Below are 13,803 nucleotides of genomic sequence, written 5' to 3'. Positions count from 1 at the left end.
CATGACAGTCGTTCCGTTAGGAGGTGAGAGGGAGGGAGGGAGAGGTTAGATGGAAGTAGAGGAGGTGATATAGGCGGGGAAATGGTGGTGGTGGTGGAGGGGGGGGGGGTTGAGAAAGGATGAGGCAAGTAGATTTAGGCTGCTGCAACTCTGATAGAGCTGTCTTCACCGAGACTCTGAAATCTGCGAGGGGAGCAGACAGGCTTAGGAATCATAAAACATCAGAACAAGGAAGGCGTGAGACGGAGAGAAGAGAAGAAGAGGCAAAGCGTCACTGACAGGTTATGAGCATGAGTGTCTGAGAGAAGTGTTTGAAGGCTGAAAATAGGGCTAAATCACACTTCTGCTCTTCCTAGACACACACTTCATACGTGGTGGCAAAATGAAGGTTTTACACCATGAAAACAGACGGGCAAACTGATAAACTCGCTTTGAATGTTGCTCTTCAGAGATGGAGGGCTGAAAAAGTCTGATTCTGTGAATTCAAAGTAGATTGGTCCGTGGCTAACCTACAAATTGTTCTTTGCTCTGTTGAAGTTTTTTGTTTTTGTGAAGACTTTCCTCTGAGGTGGCAGCTGTGGTTTAGTGAGTTTATTCAATGCGTCAAAAAATAAGCAACATTTGCTTGTCTGCCGTCCTTTGCATGGAGAAAAGATTATACTTTTGAACAAACTATGTTGTTGACTGGTTGACAGTTATGTTTTCACATGCTGAAACATTCTTGAAAGGTTTTGGCTAAATCCTCTGTAATAAATAGACCATGCAGATGTTTAATCATCTTAGATTTTGGATCTACAACACCTGGTTGCAGTTGTTTCTCACAAGGTTTAAGAGTTAAGGAGTCCACACAGCAGATTGTCTGTTTTCCAGCAGCTACACTCAATGATGTGTCAGTCATGCTTTCCAAAATCAGTTTTAGTCATGCTAGCAGCATGGCTCTTCTTCGTCAGGTCAAAATGACCTTTGGACCTGATGAAGATCCAAGAAGTATCAAAATGTCTATTAAACTTTGGTGGCATGGAGTAAGTTCAGAAGCATTACTTTTTTCTTAATGTACACAATTCTTTCTAGGACATCTGAAATCTGCTTGAGTATTTCTTGTCTTGTACTTCTAGTACTTTCTTTCTTTCTCCATCTCTCATTCACTGAGAAGGCTGAGGCACGAGCAGCTCTCTTCCACATCTCGTGCATGCCAGGGAACATTTGGCATAGCTGTATTTGGAAGCAGGAGAAAGCTGGAAGATGTATACACAAAGTGTCATGAAGAGGTTGTGATTAAGAAAAAGGAAAAACGAAAAATTGAGCGGAATGTAACCCTGGGAGAAAACTGTGTGTGGGTGATGTGAAATGGGGGTTTCCTGGAAAAATTGGGATGCATGGCACTAGAGATGGCCTTGTTCGTTTGTTGGTGGGTCCACCACTTGGTCCAAACTGAAAACAACTATCAGACAGAATGCCATGAAAGGTACTGTGGGCATTCATGATCTGCAGAATGAAGATTGAGAATGAAGTTATCACTTAAAGCATGGAAAATCTCAATATCTACTAGACTGGCACCAAATTTAGTAGAAATTAACATTTATTAATAATAAAGCTTAATGACCTTGATGATTCTTTGACTTGTCCTTTTGCACCATCACAGGGTTTTGTATGAATGTTTCAACAGTGACGCCTACTCAATATCTGCATGCATCATATTCAAAGCACCACTGTACAACGTCACTCTTTGTAGTAGCAAATGAAGGTCTTAACCCTCCCAAATTTGTCTGTTCATATCATTATATCATTATATTATCGTAGACTAAACAGTGCCTCTTCCCTGTGTGAGAAAATATCCAGTCTGTTCGAACTTCCTTACAAACCGAGTAGCTAAATCCAGCCTTCCCATATAATGGCCGTAGTCTGTCATGAGGCTGTTTTCTTAATGTTGTTTTCCGCTGTGGATTACACACATACTCTCACACAGGATAAATCCCAAACTGAGAAATCCAAACACCCAAGCAGTTCCTTTCATCACCCAAAGCCATTTTCTGCCATGATACTGTTGCTGCCGCCACACACTTGGTAAGCTTTAACACCGTTGTGTGTGGCTCTGTGGAAGTGGCTGGCAGACGTTCGGGCTCTCTGTTCTCTCCACAGTCAAACTGTCACGCTCTGAATGGCCTCCGCTGTGGTGCAGATTGTGTGGCCCAGGGCAGGACACAGGATTGCAGGATTGTGTAAATTGCTTTTCTCCTCGCCTTCCTCCACTTTACTCCTTCCTAGTGTGCGGATGTATGTGCAAAACATTGTTGATCCACTTTGAAAAGTTTTGCTGCCTGCAATTCATCATTGAGTATTTGGAAAACACAAATAAGGGCAATGAGCTACAAAAGAAGAAATGGTCCCAAAATTGGTAAAAAAAATTAATAAAAAGTACACGAAAATTACTGGAAAATTATTTTAAAAGACAAACAAAAAAGAAAAGTAAAACAAAAAAGTAGCAAAAAGTGCTTAAAAATTATAATAATTCTGTAACATATAATTAAATATCTAATTATGATACATTTTTCCCCAGCTTGTTTTCCCCTAGACATTTTTCCCTAGCTTTTTAAATCTACTAATGTCTTGCAATTTGTTAAGCATTTATTACCATTTAATATTACGTAACATTTATTATTATTAGTTGTTCATTTCCTTTTTTTCCATGTCTTTGAAAGAAATCACATCAATTTGCCCAGGGTTCAAAGGATTAAATACTTATCTTGTGTTTCTTGTATTTTTTACAGCAGCTTTTTTAAAGATCTACCACAGATATACACTTTGTAACTACTGGCGATAACATAACAAGTTTAAGTGATGTTTAGAAACCTTGTGACTTCACATGACTGCAAAGATCAGGGTGTGTTAGGAAGGTCAGGGTTGTTCCTAAAAATAGGATGAAAGGGGGTGAATGAGGTCAGTCTGAGACAAAAATAGTCATTGGCTCACAGATGTGTAGCAGTTCTTTATTTGTACAGCACTTTTCAAATATCTAATTATGAAGTGCTTCACACGAGGCAGCAAATTAAAAATCAACAGTAAAAGCGTTGACTCAGCCAGTCGCACTTCCTGAGGCAAGTTGTTCCAGTGTCTCAGGGCCCTGACTGTAAAGTCTCTGAGCCCCTGAGTTTTAAAATAATATTCTGGGTTTGTTGCAACTTGGGTCTGGTTTTTTAGTCTTTATCATAATTCTTAACAGGCAAACATTCAGACTGGTTTCTGAAGGTCCTGTATATGGCATCCAGTGTTAATATTGCAGCAAACATTTATTTTCCAAAGTAAAGCTATGGCATAACCCCAGTTTAAGTTAGCTCTATCAGCGATTGCCATTGTTAGCAATGTTAGCTGCTAGCTGCCAGCTCAACCAGCTTCATGTTGAGAACCATGTGGAGACAATCCCAGCTCAGACTTTGAATCATTGATATAGTTCTGCATCCCTCATAATGTACAGACTAACTTCCTGTTTCAGCTTTGGCCTACTGTACTTAGAGTGGTTGTGCATAAAGAGTTTTATCTGGGGGGGGGCATTACCAATAGTCAACACTACCTGATGGTCACAATACTGAGATAGAGGTATTTGGTCAAAAATAATATGATAGTTGATTTTCTCCATAATGCTAAGCCCTATATTTTTTATAAACCTGCATTACCATTTAAGCTTGGTCTCTGTAAAGGACAAAGAACATCCCAAATTACAATTGCTTCACGAAGGCTCATATGGAGCTAGAAAGCCTGAACTCTAACAATACAACAGGTCATGGAGAGCTTCAAAGGTAATAATACATGTTCAGTACACCCAGGTAAGATATTCTGGGATATTTGATTTGATATTCTTTATAGAAGTTTGTGTGTGTGTGTGTGTGTGTGTGTGTGTTTGTGTGTGTGTGTGTGTTTGTGTGTGTGTGTGTGTGTGTGTGTATAGCTCTCAACATTTCTCACAAAACCCATATCCACTGTACTCTCCCCTCCTTCGGCTTTTGTTCAGGAGAATTGATTGTCCTTTTGTTCACCGTCGAGATGGATCGCAGTGCTGGCAGGCAGCGTTTGCTGGAGTTTTATTCAGCCATCCAGCTTCCTAAATGTGCTTTCATAGCCTCCGTTACACCAGTCATTAATTACTCACCCCAGCACAGTGCAGGTCTCAACGGTTGCCGGGGCAACCAGCCCGGCTGGAGGTGCACTATGGTTACGTTGCTGTTGTTGTGACTATGATCTGTGTCTTTCTTTTGTTGGATGTTTGGTTAGATTGTCTGGAAGTCATATACGGTCTCTCAGACATGGCTTACAGGATTGAATCTCCTGATATGAAATTTAAGGGATTAGCCTATAAAGCTCACTATTGCAATTTAGTATTTTAATTACACTGAGGTTTGGGGGGGACTTTATATTATCTATAATTTAAAGATTTGTCTGTTTGTGATGTCAAATATTTCAGACGCCACTGTTTAGACTTAAAGAAAGGAAATGACTCGCCAATGCCCTCCAGTATTTTCACAATTATACTCATTTATTAAATGGAAGCTTTACAATAACAGTTCAGACAAAGGTATGTACTCAGCAATTTACATTATAGTTCTGTGTCTCCATTTGTCTGGCTGTCCAATGTCTCTCTAATATATTTTCTTCATTAGTTTGTTGCCTGTAAATGTCCAAAAAAGACGTGACATCACTCTCAAGGTATTTTTAGAAAATTGTTATGTTTAGAGCAGCAGCAATTCTGCAGTTGCATGATGTTAAGTAATGAAGTATATAGGACCCCAGGAAGACTAGCCTGGCGTTTGTGCGTCGGCTAATGGGGATCCTCAATAAACATAAACATAAACATAAACATGAAGTGATGGAAGTTAAAGGAAGTACTGAAGAGGACTGTTGAGTGTTTGGATGTGTCTGAGGGGCTTCAGTGCTTTTACTGCTTTTACAATTAACTGTTCTGTCTGAGAACGCAGGCAACGCTGTTTGCCAGCTATTTATTTCTCCTATGAAGAAGGTGAGTTTGAGTTTACTGTCACTGTATTCAAATTTGTATTTGGGTTTTAAGGATGGGTTGCAGGCAGAGCTATTTCTTTGCAAATCACAGTCACTAAAAATCACCTCAACATGTCTACTATGTTAATTAAAAACATCCGTCCATTGTTCCTTTTTTTCTCTCCATTAGGCCAGCCAACTTGGAGTTTACCGAGCATTTGTGGACAACTATGAACTGGCTGTGGAGACGGCAGAGAAGTGCTGCCAGGCTAACACACAGTTTGCTGAAATCTCTGAGGTAAGAAGGAAAGAGAAAAGAATAGTTGTATAGATAGTAATATATTTTTATTATTATTATATTATTGAAAGCTGTAGTGTAGATGTGGGAGAGGTACTGGATAAAAAGTAAACAGTTGCTGATTTAGGTTTTACCTTAAAGAAGTTGCAGAGGTTGAAGCTGCATATGGGATCATTTTACCTCTGTGTAAAATCAGTTAGTCAAGCACTTAACCCCCTACATACCAACAAATTATCCAATTGAGTTTTACAAGTTGTGTTGTGTGTACAGCAATGCTGTAGATGTAAAAAAGTAAACTTTTCTTTCTCTAACTTTTGATTGCTGATGTGATATATTGACTGATGTTCTCGTCTTACTACTACGGCACATTTAACGTGTTGTGATACTGAAAGGCATCAAGCTGTGAGGAATACTAGACCTCTAGTGTGGTTGCTGTGGTTGCTATTATAATAATGGAAAAGTCATGGTCACCATTGCTTACTATTATGTTAACATGAAACAGTTGGTCATGTGTGGCTGTCTACATATTTACAATAACAAATAGTCCATCCTGCTGCCACTGCAGCTGCACAGTTTATAAGAGAAAGGGAGCATCACAAGGTCAAAGGAAAATAATTGTAGGCACATCACCTGGGTTCAAGACTATTAAAAAAACAGCGTACCCTTAGGAAAAAAGTAATGCCTGCACACTTACTCTGTGCCACACAAGCTAATTGAAAACAACGTTTAGATCCGACTTGGATCTTTGTCAGGTCAAAATTGTCACACACCAAGTCACAAAAATGACAAAATAGATAACACAAAGTGTGAAATTATGTGTTAGTAAAAGAAACTGTCTCAGACGTGTTGCATAGCAAGAATCTATTTTCAATGTGATCTCATCCCTACTTCTCATATTTTGATGCTTGGGTGGAACCCTCTGGTGTTAATGATGCCAGGGGCTGGCGGTAAGTCACATGAGTCAACTTGTGACTAAGAAGGGGGCGGCAGTTAGGTTTAGGCAACAAAACTACTTCATTAGAGTTAGGAAAAGACTGTGGTTAATGTTGTTTACATGAACTGACACATGACTGAATATGCGACAAAACATAAACATTGTCTTTCAAACAGGACAAATACTGGTCTCCTGGGTCAAAGTCCTGTACTTGTTGGACCCATCCAATTCCCCTCCCACTGGCCCTAAGCGGACTTAAGAGCTCTTTATACTACGCTTGTTGCTCTGAATGTCTACTAATGATACACATGGGTTTACATTTGAGTTGGTTGAAAGCCCAGTGTATGTCATACAGGCGCTAAACGTGCCGTCACATTACACAAGTGGCCTACTTTGACAACCTTGGAGTGACAGTAAGCTGCTAATTTCGAAGATTTTCATGTTGTTCCGATTTCCATTTGTAGTCCAAGTAGTATTGACCAATCACATTTGAGCAACAGGTAAAAAGTCCATGTTGAAAGGCAATATGCATTGGCCGAAATGCATTAAAGAAACCCACTGGCTATCATCTGATGATAATTTAGCTTTTTATTAGCATTTTCTATTTATCTGCATTCATATGCAAATACATCTTTGTAGAGATTAGCCGAAATGACTGGCCGCAGAGGAGGAAATCTTGGTCCGGATATCCACTGGCTGCACCAGAACTCCCGAAATATTGGCCATTGCCCCCAGAGGCTCGTCATTGTCAGATAATAGCTGATGGGTTCTCAGAATGGCCACTGCTTAACAATTGTCTCCCTGATGCACTTTACCAGCAAAATGCTCTTCTATTACTTACCCACACAGCTTTTAGCATTTCCCTGCCTTTAAATTTGCATGTTCTGCCAAACATTTGTGTACAAATGCTGCCAGAGGCAATATTGTGTATGTCAGTTAAATAGGGGACGATGCAGAGGATGGTTGTTCGGTCTTATTCTCATCGCTGACCGGGAAAATCTAAGCTCAGTGTCACTGACGCAGACTGTAGATGAGCCTTGACAGCATAATAAATTTGTTCATTAATCTTTTCCCCAAACACAAGTTTCTGAGCTTTGAGGGCTCAGAACAATTTCTTTCATCCTAGACAATGCTTATTTTCATGCCTCCGATCTAGTTTTGGAGGCTGGTGTAAGAAAATTGACTAGTTATCTGCATTCCCTACAATGTTACATTCAGACACTCTAGTGAGGGTGGAAATCGTCAAAGTTCAGACAGTATTACATCTCTCTTCATATATTTTGGGGATGTTTGTATGTCCAGCAGCTACAAAACTGATTTCAAGTAATGTTTCATCAGTATAAATGTTACTCATTGCTGAAAACTTTATTTGAACTACAGTATGTATATTAAAACAGCAAATGTACATGTCTTAATTGATAATCTTTAGGTCAGGAGGATAAAAGTAAAGTCTGGTGTCGAACAGAGTGTGTTCAGCAGTCTCTGAGCTCTTTTTCACACATGTTCTTTCACGTATTTTCGGGTACACCATCAGTCTTCGTCTATGTTTTATGAGCTCTACCAGTTAGCACTGAGGCTGGTGTCGACATGCAGGATGGGGAATTCATCATCGGCGGTTGTTAATGGCCTAAGTAATGATGCATGACTCTGAGCCATCTGAGCATGATGGTGGAGGGGGAGAAGCTGCTGAGGATGGCATAATTAATTTGGAAGTGGATGACCTCAGAGCTTGAGGAAGAATAATAACCTCACCATGTTTTCATATGGCTAGATCATATTAAACTGTTTTTTAAATGTCTTTTTTTAAGTGTTTTCCTCTTTGAACCTGTTTGTGTTTGTGTGTCTGTGTGTGTGTGTCTTCAAACAGAACCTAAAGGTCAGGAGCCCCAAGGACTCTAAGGACCAGACGGCCAAGAACTCTTTAGAAGGTCAGTCCCATCATGCTAGTTTTAACTATTTCTCTCTATAAAAATATAACAATAACTATGCATATTCATTCAGTCATATAAATGATTCAGTCTTGTTTCTCTCCTTTTTCATGCACAGCTTTGCTGTATAAACCAGTGGACAGAGTGACTCGCAGCACATTGGTACTTCATGTAAGTACGAGTGAGCACCACAGCAGCGGCACATGTTAATATTGTCACAAAATAATGTTGCTGAGCAGTGGTTGAAAAAGAGTTAAGATCTTTCACTGTGTAAATACGCTGTTACAAGTAAAAGTCATGCACTAAAAATGTTAACTTAGGTAAAAGTACAATAGTAAAAGTATAATTGGGAACATGTACCTTTAAGATTTCAAATCCCCCATTGCAATCAAATCATCTAAAAAAAAAAAAAACATCCCCCCCCCCCCCCCAAAACTCACACAGTAAATTAGAGAACTACCTCAATGTTTGTGAAAAATAGTTGCCAATTTGGGCTCCCACTAGCTCACCTGTTAGAGTGGGCGCCCCCGTGTACTGTGGCACTTTGCTGCATGTCATGCTTAAGCTGTTCTGTTAAAATAAAGGCATAAAAAGCCAAAAAAATCATCTTGAAAAAAAATCCTGTTAATTAATTGTCTGTCAGTCATCTTTATGATTATTTTACTTATCGTTTCAGCTTGTATAAACTGTTGGATTATTTGAATGTTTAGATAAATGTTGTAAAGTAAAGATCACACTATTTCCCTCTGAAATGTGGTGGAGTAGTGTAGTATAAAGTGTCAAGAACAGACTCAGATATCTTGACAAATACCTTGAATTTATATTTATGTACAGTACTTGAGTAAATGTACTTCATCACATTCCACCACCATTGCTCAAAATTTAACTCTAGAGGGCATGACAATGGTGGCCAAACCCAACTAGTCAACACTGTCAGAATTTAAAAAAGAATAGTTTCTAACAAATCTCCATCTCCATAAAACAGTTCTCCATCAGCACCCAACCCAAGTCTCTATAGACAAACAATTACAGTTATAATGCTGGGAAGTATTAGATATGTGACAGATTAAAGATTAGATATTAAAAAAGAAAGAGACGGGGTTAATTAGTCACAAACTGTGTTCTGACTGCCTCCTATGGGAACATATTTTACCACTGCACTGTTAGTTTTGTGTTTCAGTGGGTCAGAGTCAGGGTATGTGACTGTAGAAGACTGTCTTTAAACTTTATGTCACCATTAACTGTGAGGATTTAGGGCATAGTTTATTGCATCTATAAAAGAGTAATAACCTATACGTACTATTTTAAGCAGGGTTGCATTTGAGACATGAGTTTTGAATGAGAGGATGTCAGTTAATGCATCAAAGAGCTAAAATGGGGAAAAAGAAGCACAATTGAATGACCTATAGTAACATGTACATTTTATTGCTGTCTCTGTGTTTCATGTGCAATGAATGCACTTTATTTGCACTAAACTTTGGCTGCTCAGCATCATTTTATAAATGCTATCATTCTAATGGTTTAAAAATCTTAACAAATAGATGCATATTTTTTATTTAGTCATTGACTTTAACTGCTGTGATTACTGTCCCATCTCCTCTTACATGTTGTGGTTGTGTTTTTGCCCTCTACCGTAAATCAAATTGCTCTACAAGGTGTAGTAAAGAACTAAACTAAAATGTGTTCTCAAATACTGAACATATATCTGAATATGTGTTCTTTTACCGGGTCAAAGTCAATATTTCCATCTACTGTCATATTTTAGGACTTGCTCAAGCACACACCCACCAGCCACCCGGATCACCCGCTTCTGCAGGATGCTTTGCGGATATCACAGAACTTCCTGTCCAGCATTAATGAAGAGACGACGCCCCGACGGCAGTCGATGACCGTCAAGAAGGGAGAGGTGAGCGAAGCCCAGTTTTATACCTTACTGGCATTCTCTTCTTTGACAGCTGATAGGCAGAATGACATGTCACTTGGCTCTAATGCCTTCTAAATTACTGGACAAACACAAATGCCTCCCCGCCAGCAATAACTGCATTCGGCTTGTCCATATGTATGTACTTTCTTGCGTTCTTGCGTTCTTGCGTTCTTACGTCCCATTCTTGTGAGCACAGTATCTCAGCAACCATTAACTCTTTGCCCTAATTCTAACTGCCTCCGACCTTTACACTTTATTGTAATGAGTACAAGTCAATCACAGTGTGTAGTAATAGTAAAACTTCACAATAGTGTGTTGTAGGAATGGGTGTAATTAACCAAATAGATGTAGTGACCACTCTCTCCCAGGTGCAAATATACACTCTGTTTAAGGTATCTCTGACAACACAACTATGACCTGGCACAAATACCAAAACATAAATATATAATTTATGCAGTGTCTGTGTAACAAATCTAACTTTTTTAATCAAATAAGACTCAAAGGTGATACAAAGCAATTTTATTTCCTACAATCCTTTAAAGACAAGTGATGGTAAAGATGTAGTCATTTTTTCATCACTTTAACTCTTTGCAGCTCTGATGTTGTGCATGATGATGACATAACCACGCCCCTAAATGACCATGAAGTCACTGCCAAATGAGTGTTTAGGCTGCCGCCAATCTGCAGCCTAAAGCAGAGCCCGTGCCCATATATGGTCATAGCAGGGTGGATTCTCTGTTTGCTCTGTGTCTCTCTGGTGGCTTCCCATGCCTCCATCTTCCCAAACACACACACACACACACGAGCTACCCCCCAGTGCTTCTGTCATCCCCGGAGATGACTGGACGCACATGAATGGACTCCTCTTGATTGATAGCTTGCGTGACACTGCTGTACATAATGCCCTGTAATGAGCCACCGGTCCGCTCTGACTGGCAGATTCCAAGTTAATTATTCATAAATGGTGGGTGGGAGCGTACGAGCAAAAGAGGCTGTGCCGGCTCCTCCTTCTGCTCACAGGGGGGTCATTACCGCACCCTCTCCACACACACACATACACAAACACACACACTTTTCTACTCTGTTCCATTCACTTGCTTTTTTTCTCCTGTTTGCCTTTGAACGTGCACACACACACTTCCCCTCCTATCCCCGCAGGCCCCAGTTCCATCCCAGTCTGTCCAGACCTCCACACCAGTCATCAAATATTTATCATGGATATATGAAAGCGGCACATGGAAATCGATGGGGCTCATTATATTGTACCTTAGAGTATAGAATATGCCTCAGGTTTTTGTCTACATTTCATCAGCTGAGCTGCAACATACAGTATAATGGGCTTCATAAGACGGCTGTTACCTGGAAAATTGATGTCTTGCATTTAATGAGGAGGACGATGCTCAAACCAAGAGATTGTTTCAGCCAAGAATAAAACTTTAATCATTTCTAGTTGAGAAGATGTGTTTGTGATGCTGCTTCAATGACTTCTATTGCATGAAATGATCAAGTAATTTGAGCTTTAAACAACCAAGTCAGCACACCCTAAACAGTCGCTCTTGTTGAATCTGTACTCTTATCTCTCAGTGTTACAGTAGGATACTGTATAACGATACTGATGTTTTACAAAGTTAATGAGTGTTTTTCACACTTGCTTTTTGTTAATTTGCAAGTGAGTTTTTTCTGGCTTCACACAGGGCTCTTTAGTTGCTGGTGTGAACTGTGTGTGAGCAATCAGAAATGTCAAAGGAACACAGAGGCTATAAACACAAGGGTGGTTGTGAATCTGTCGTTCTCAGAGTTAAATTAACACAAATGGTTTAAGGGTAAAGGGAATAGTTTTGGAACATGACTGTTGTTTGATTGTTGTGGTGCTGATTAGAAGAGGCAACACTGATCAGTGTTGATCATTGTGCAAATATGTTACATTTAGGTTTGATCCGTATCATAGTGTTACTGAAGTGAGGTTGTATATGAGCTGACTTTGTATTCGGAAGTCAATGTGACTTGTAGGCAAGACACCTGCCCAGCTGCAGACCACTGTTTGAGACCAACAAACTACAAAACTGGGTGTGTTTCTTGCAGCTTTTTAGCCCACAAATGTGAATGTGTTTTTAGCTACCTGTGGCTGTTATTTGCAGGTATTTATCCCCCAAACATGGATTTTTTCAGTGGCCCCTGGCTGTGTTTTGTCTGGCTTTTTAGCCCTCAAACAGAGTAGTCTTGACCTGACCTGTGGTTGTGTTGCAGCTTTTTATTCCCCAAACATGGACGGTTACTAGCGACTATGGCTATGTTCCCTGCAGTTTTTACCCTCCAAACATGGGTTTTCTTCATTGACCAGTAATTCTTGCAGCATTTTAGCCCCCAAACGTGGTTGTCAATTTAGGGTTATATGGTTGGTGTTTCCTGCCTTTTTTTAGCTTCCAAATATGTGTTTTGTTAGTGACCTGCAGCTATGTTTCCACAGGGGATAGAGACACAAAAAGCAGTTATTTTTTTACAAAAACCTTAACCTAACCACATCTTAACCAGGGTGTTGTTGAAATTTGAAGATTCAACGTATCCAATAACGTACAACTCACGTTGCAGTGGCAAATCTCACATTTATTTCAGTTACTTTCAAAAGGGAGACTTTACACTTTCATTAAATACAATGGTTTGTTGGTTTGTTTAACAAAAAATATCTTCTTTTTTCACTCCTTCAAATGTCATTGTAACTGATAGTAACAATAATTCGGTAATACCATGACACTGCAATATTTTCTTAGACAGCTACCGTACCTTGAAACTCTCATTCCGTTACAACCTTTTCTGCAAATCTGTGAATTGCAGAAACATACTTTTTTTTTCTGGCTATTGTTTCGAGATAGCACAAATAATAAAATAAGAAACAGCTAATTTATGATCTGACCTGACTTGTAGAGGACTGAGGGGGGAACCTGTGGTTTGTTCAGTGGAGGCATGCAGGAGCAGAGCAAGTGGCCCCCAGAGGCCCTGCCCCAGCCAGATGAGGGGAGGGGACAAACAGAGGCTGCTTAATTAAAATGCAAATGATGGCGCTGACTAAATCTCAATTCACCTCCGCGCTCTGCTTTGTTTGCCTGTGGGAGAAGAAATGCTCCTGATCTGACTATGTGAGTGTATTTCCAGTAGAAATGCAAACCACTTTCATCTGTCTGTACATCTGCCTTTCACTCTATCATTACACAAACTGTTCCCCATACTCACTCACACACACACCGTTTTACACACACAAAACAGCAAAACACACAAGCACAGAGATGCCCCTTGAAGCGTGAGTTCTAAAAATAAACATGGATCTTTTGTAAATTCATGCCATTACTTGCGCACACGCTCTCAGCTAGGCTCCTCCAGGAGATGGTCAATATTTAATCTGCGTTCTGTGCTGTCAGTGCACTCTGCCGCATGTCGCTCTGCTTCCACGTTGGCGTTGCTGATGTTCCGGTCAGCTATTATGAGAAATAGAGAATGTCACATTTCTCCTACTGGCTGTGCAATATTATGAAAATGTCATCTGATGCGCTGAGACAGCTGCTTTGTTAAGGATGTCTTTTCCCCAGTAGCAGAGCAAAGCAGCAGCGTAAGCACATTTTTAAATTTATCAGATTACTGATGTGCGAATTAGCCTTAACTGGAATATGTGTCTGCATCCAAAGATAAATGTTAATTATTTTTTAATTATCTACAGGCATTTAGAAACTGTTTCAAATAA

The 13,803-nt window shown here is 39.8% G+C and overlaps 1 protein-coding gene across 1 annotated transcript in view; it reads left to right on the top strand.

The window, feature by feature from the left end:
- Nucleotides 1-13,803, top strand: part of bcr (BCR activator of RhoGEF and GTPase) — a 99,952-nt gene that overhangs the window by 65,872 nt on the left and 20,277 nt on the right. Inside the window, 4 exon segments of the mRNA XM_042509140.1 lie at nt 5,177-5,284; nt 8,086-8,146; nt 8,265-8,317; nt 9,912-10,052. Of these exon segments, the coding sequence (XP_042365074.1) occupies nt 5,177-5,284; nt 8,086-8,146; nt 8,265-8,317; nt 9,912-10,052 (363 nt within the window).

Source organism: Plectropomus leopardus, chromosome 20 (genome assembly GCF_008729295.1).
Source record: "Plectropomus leopardus isolate mb chromosome 20, YSFRI_Pleo_2.0, whole genome shotgun sequence".
Lineage (NCBI taxonomy): Eukaryota > Metazoa > Chordata > Actinopteri > Perciformes > Serranidae > Plectropomus > Plectropomus leopardus.
The sequence above is the reverse complement of the archived record's forward strand: the minus strand, read 5'-3'. Positions and strand labels throughout refer to the sequence as shown.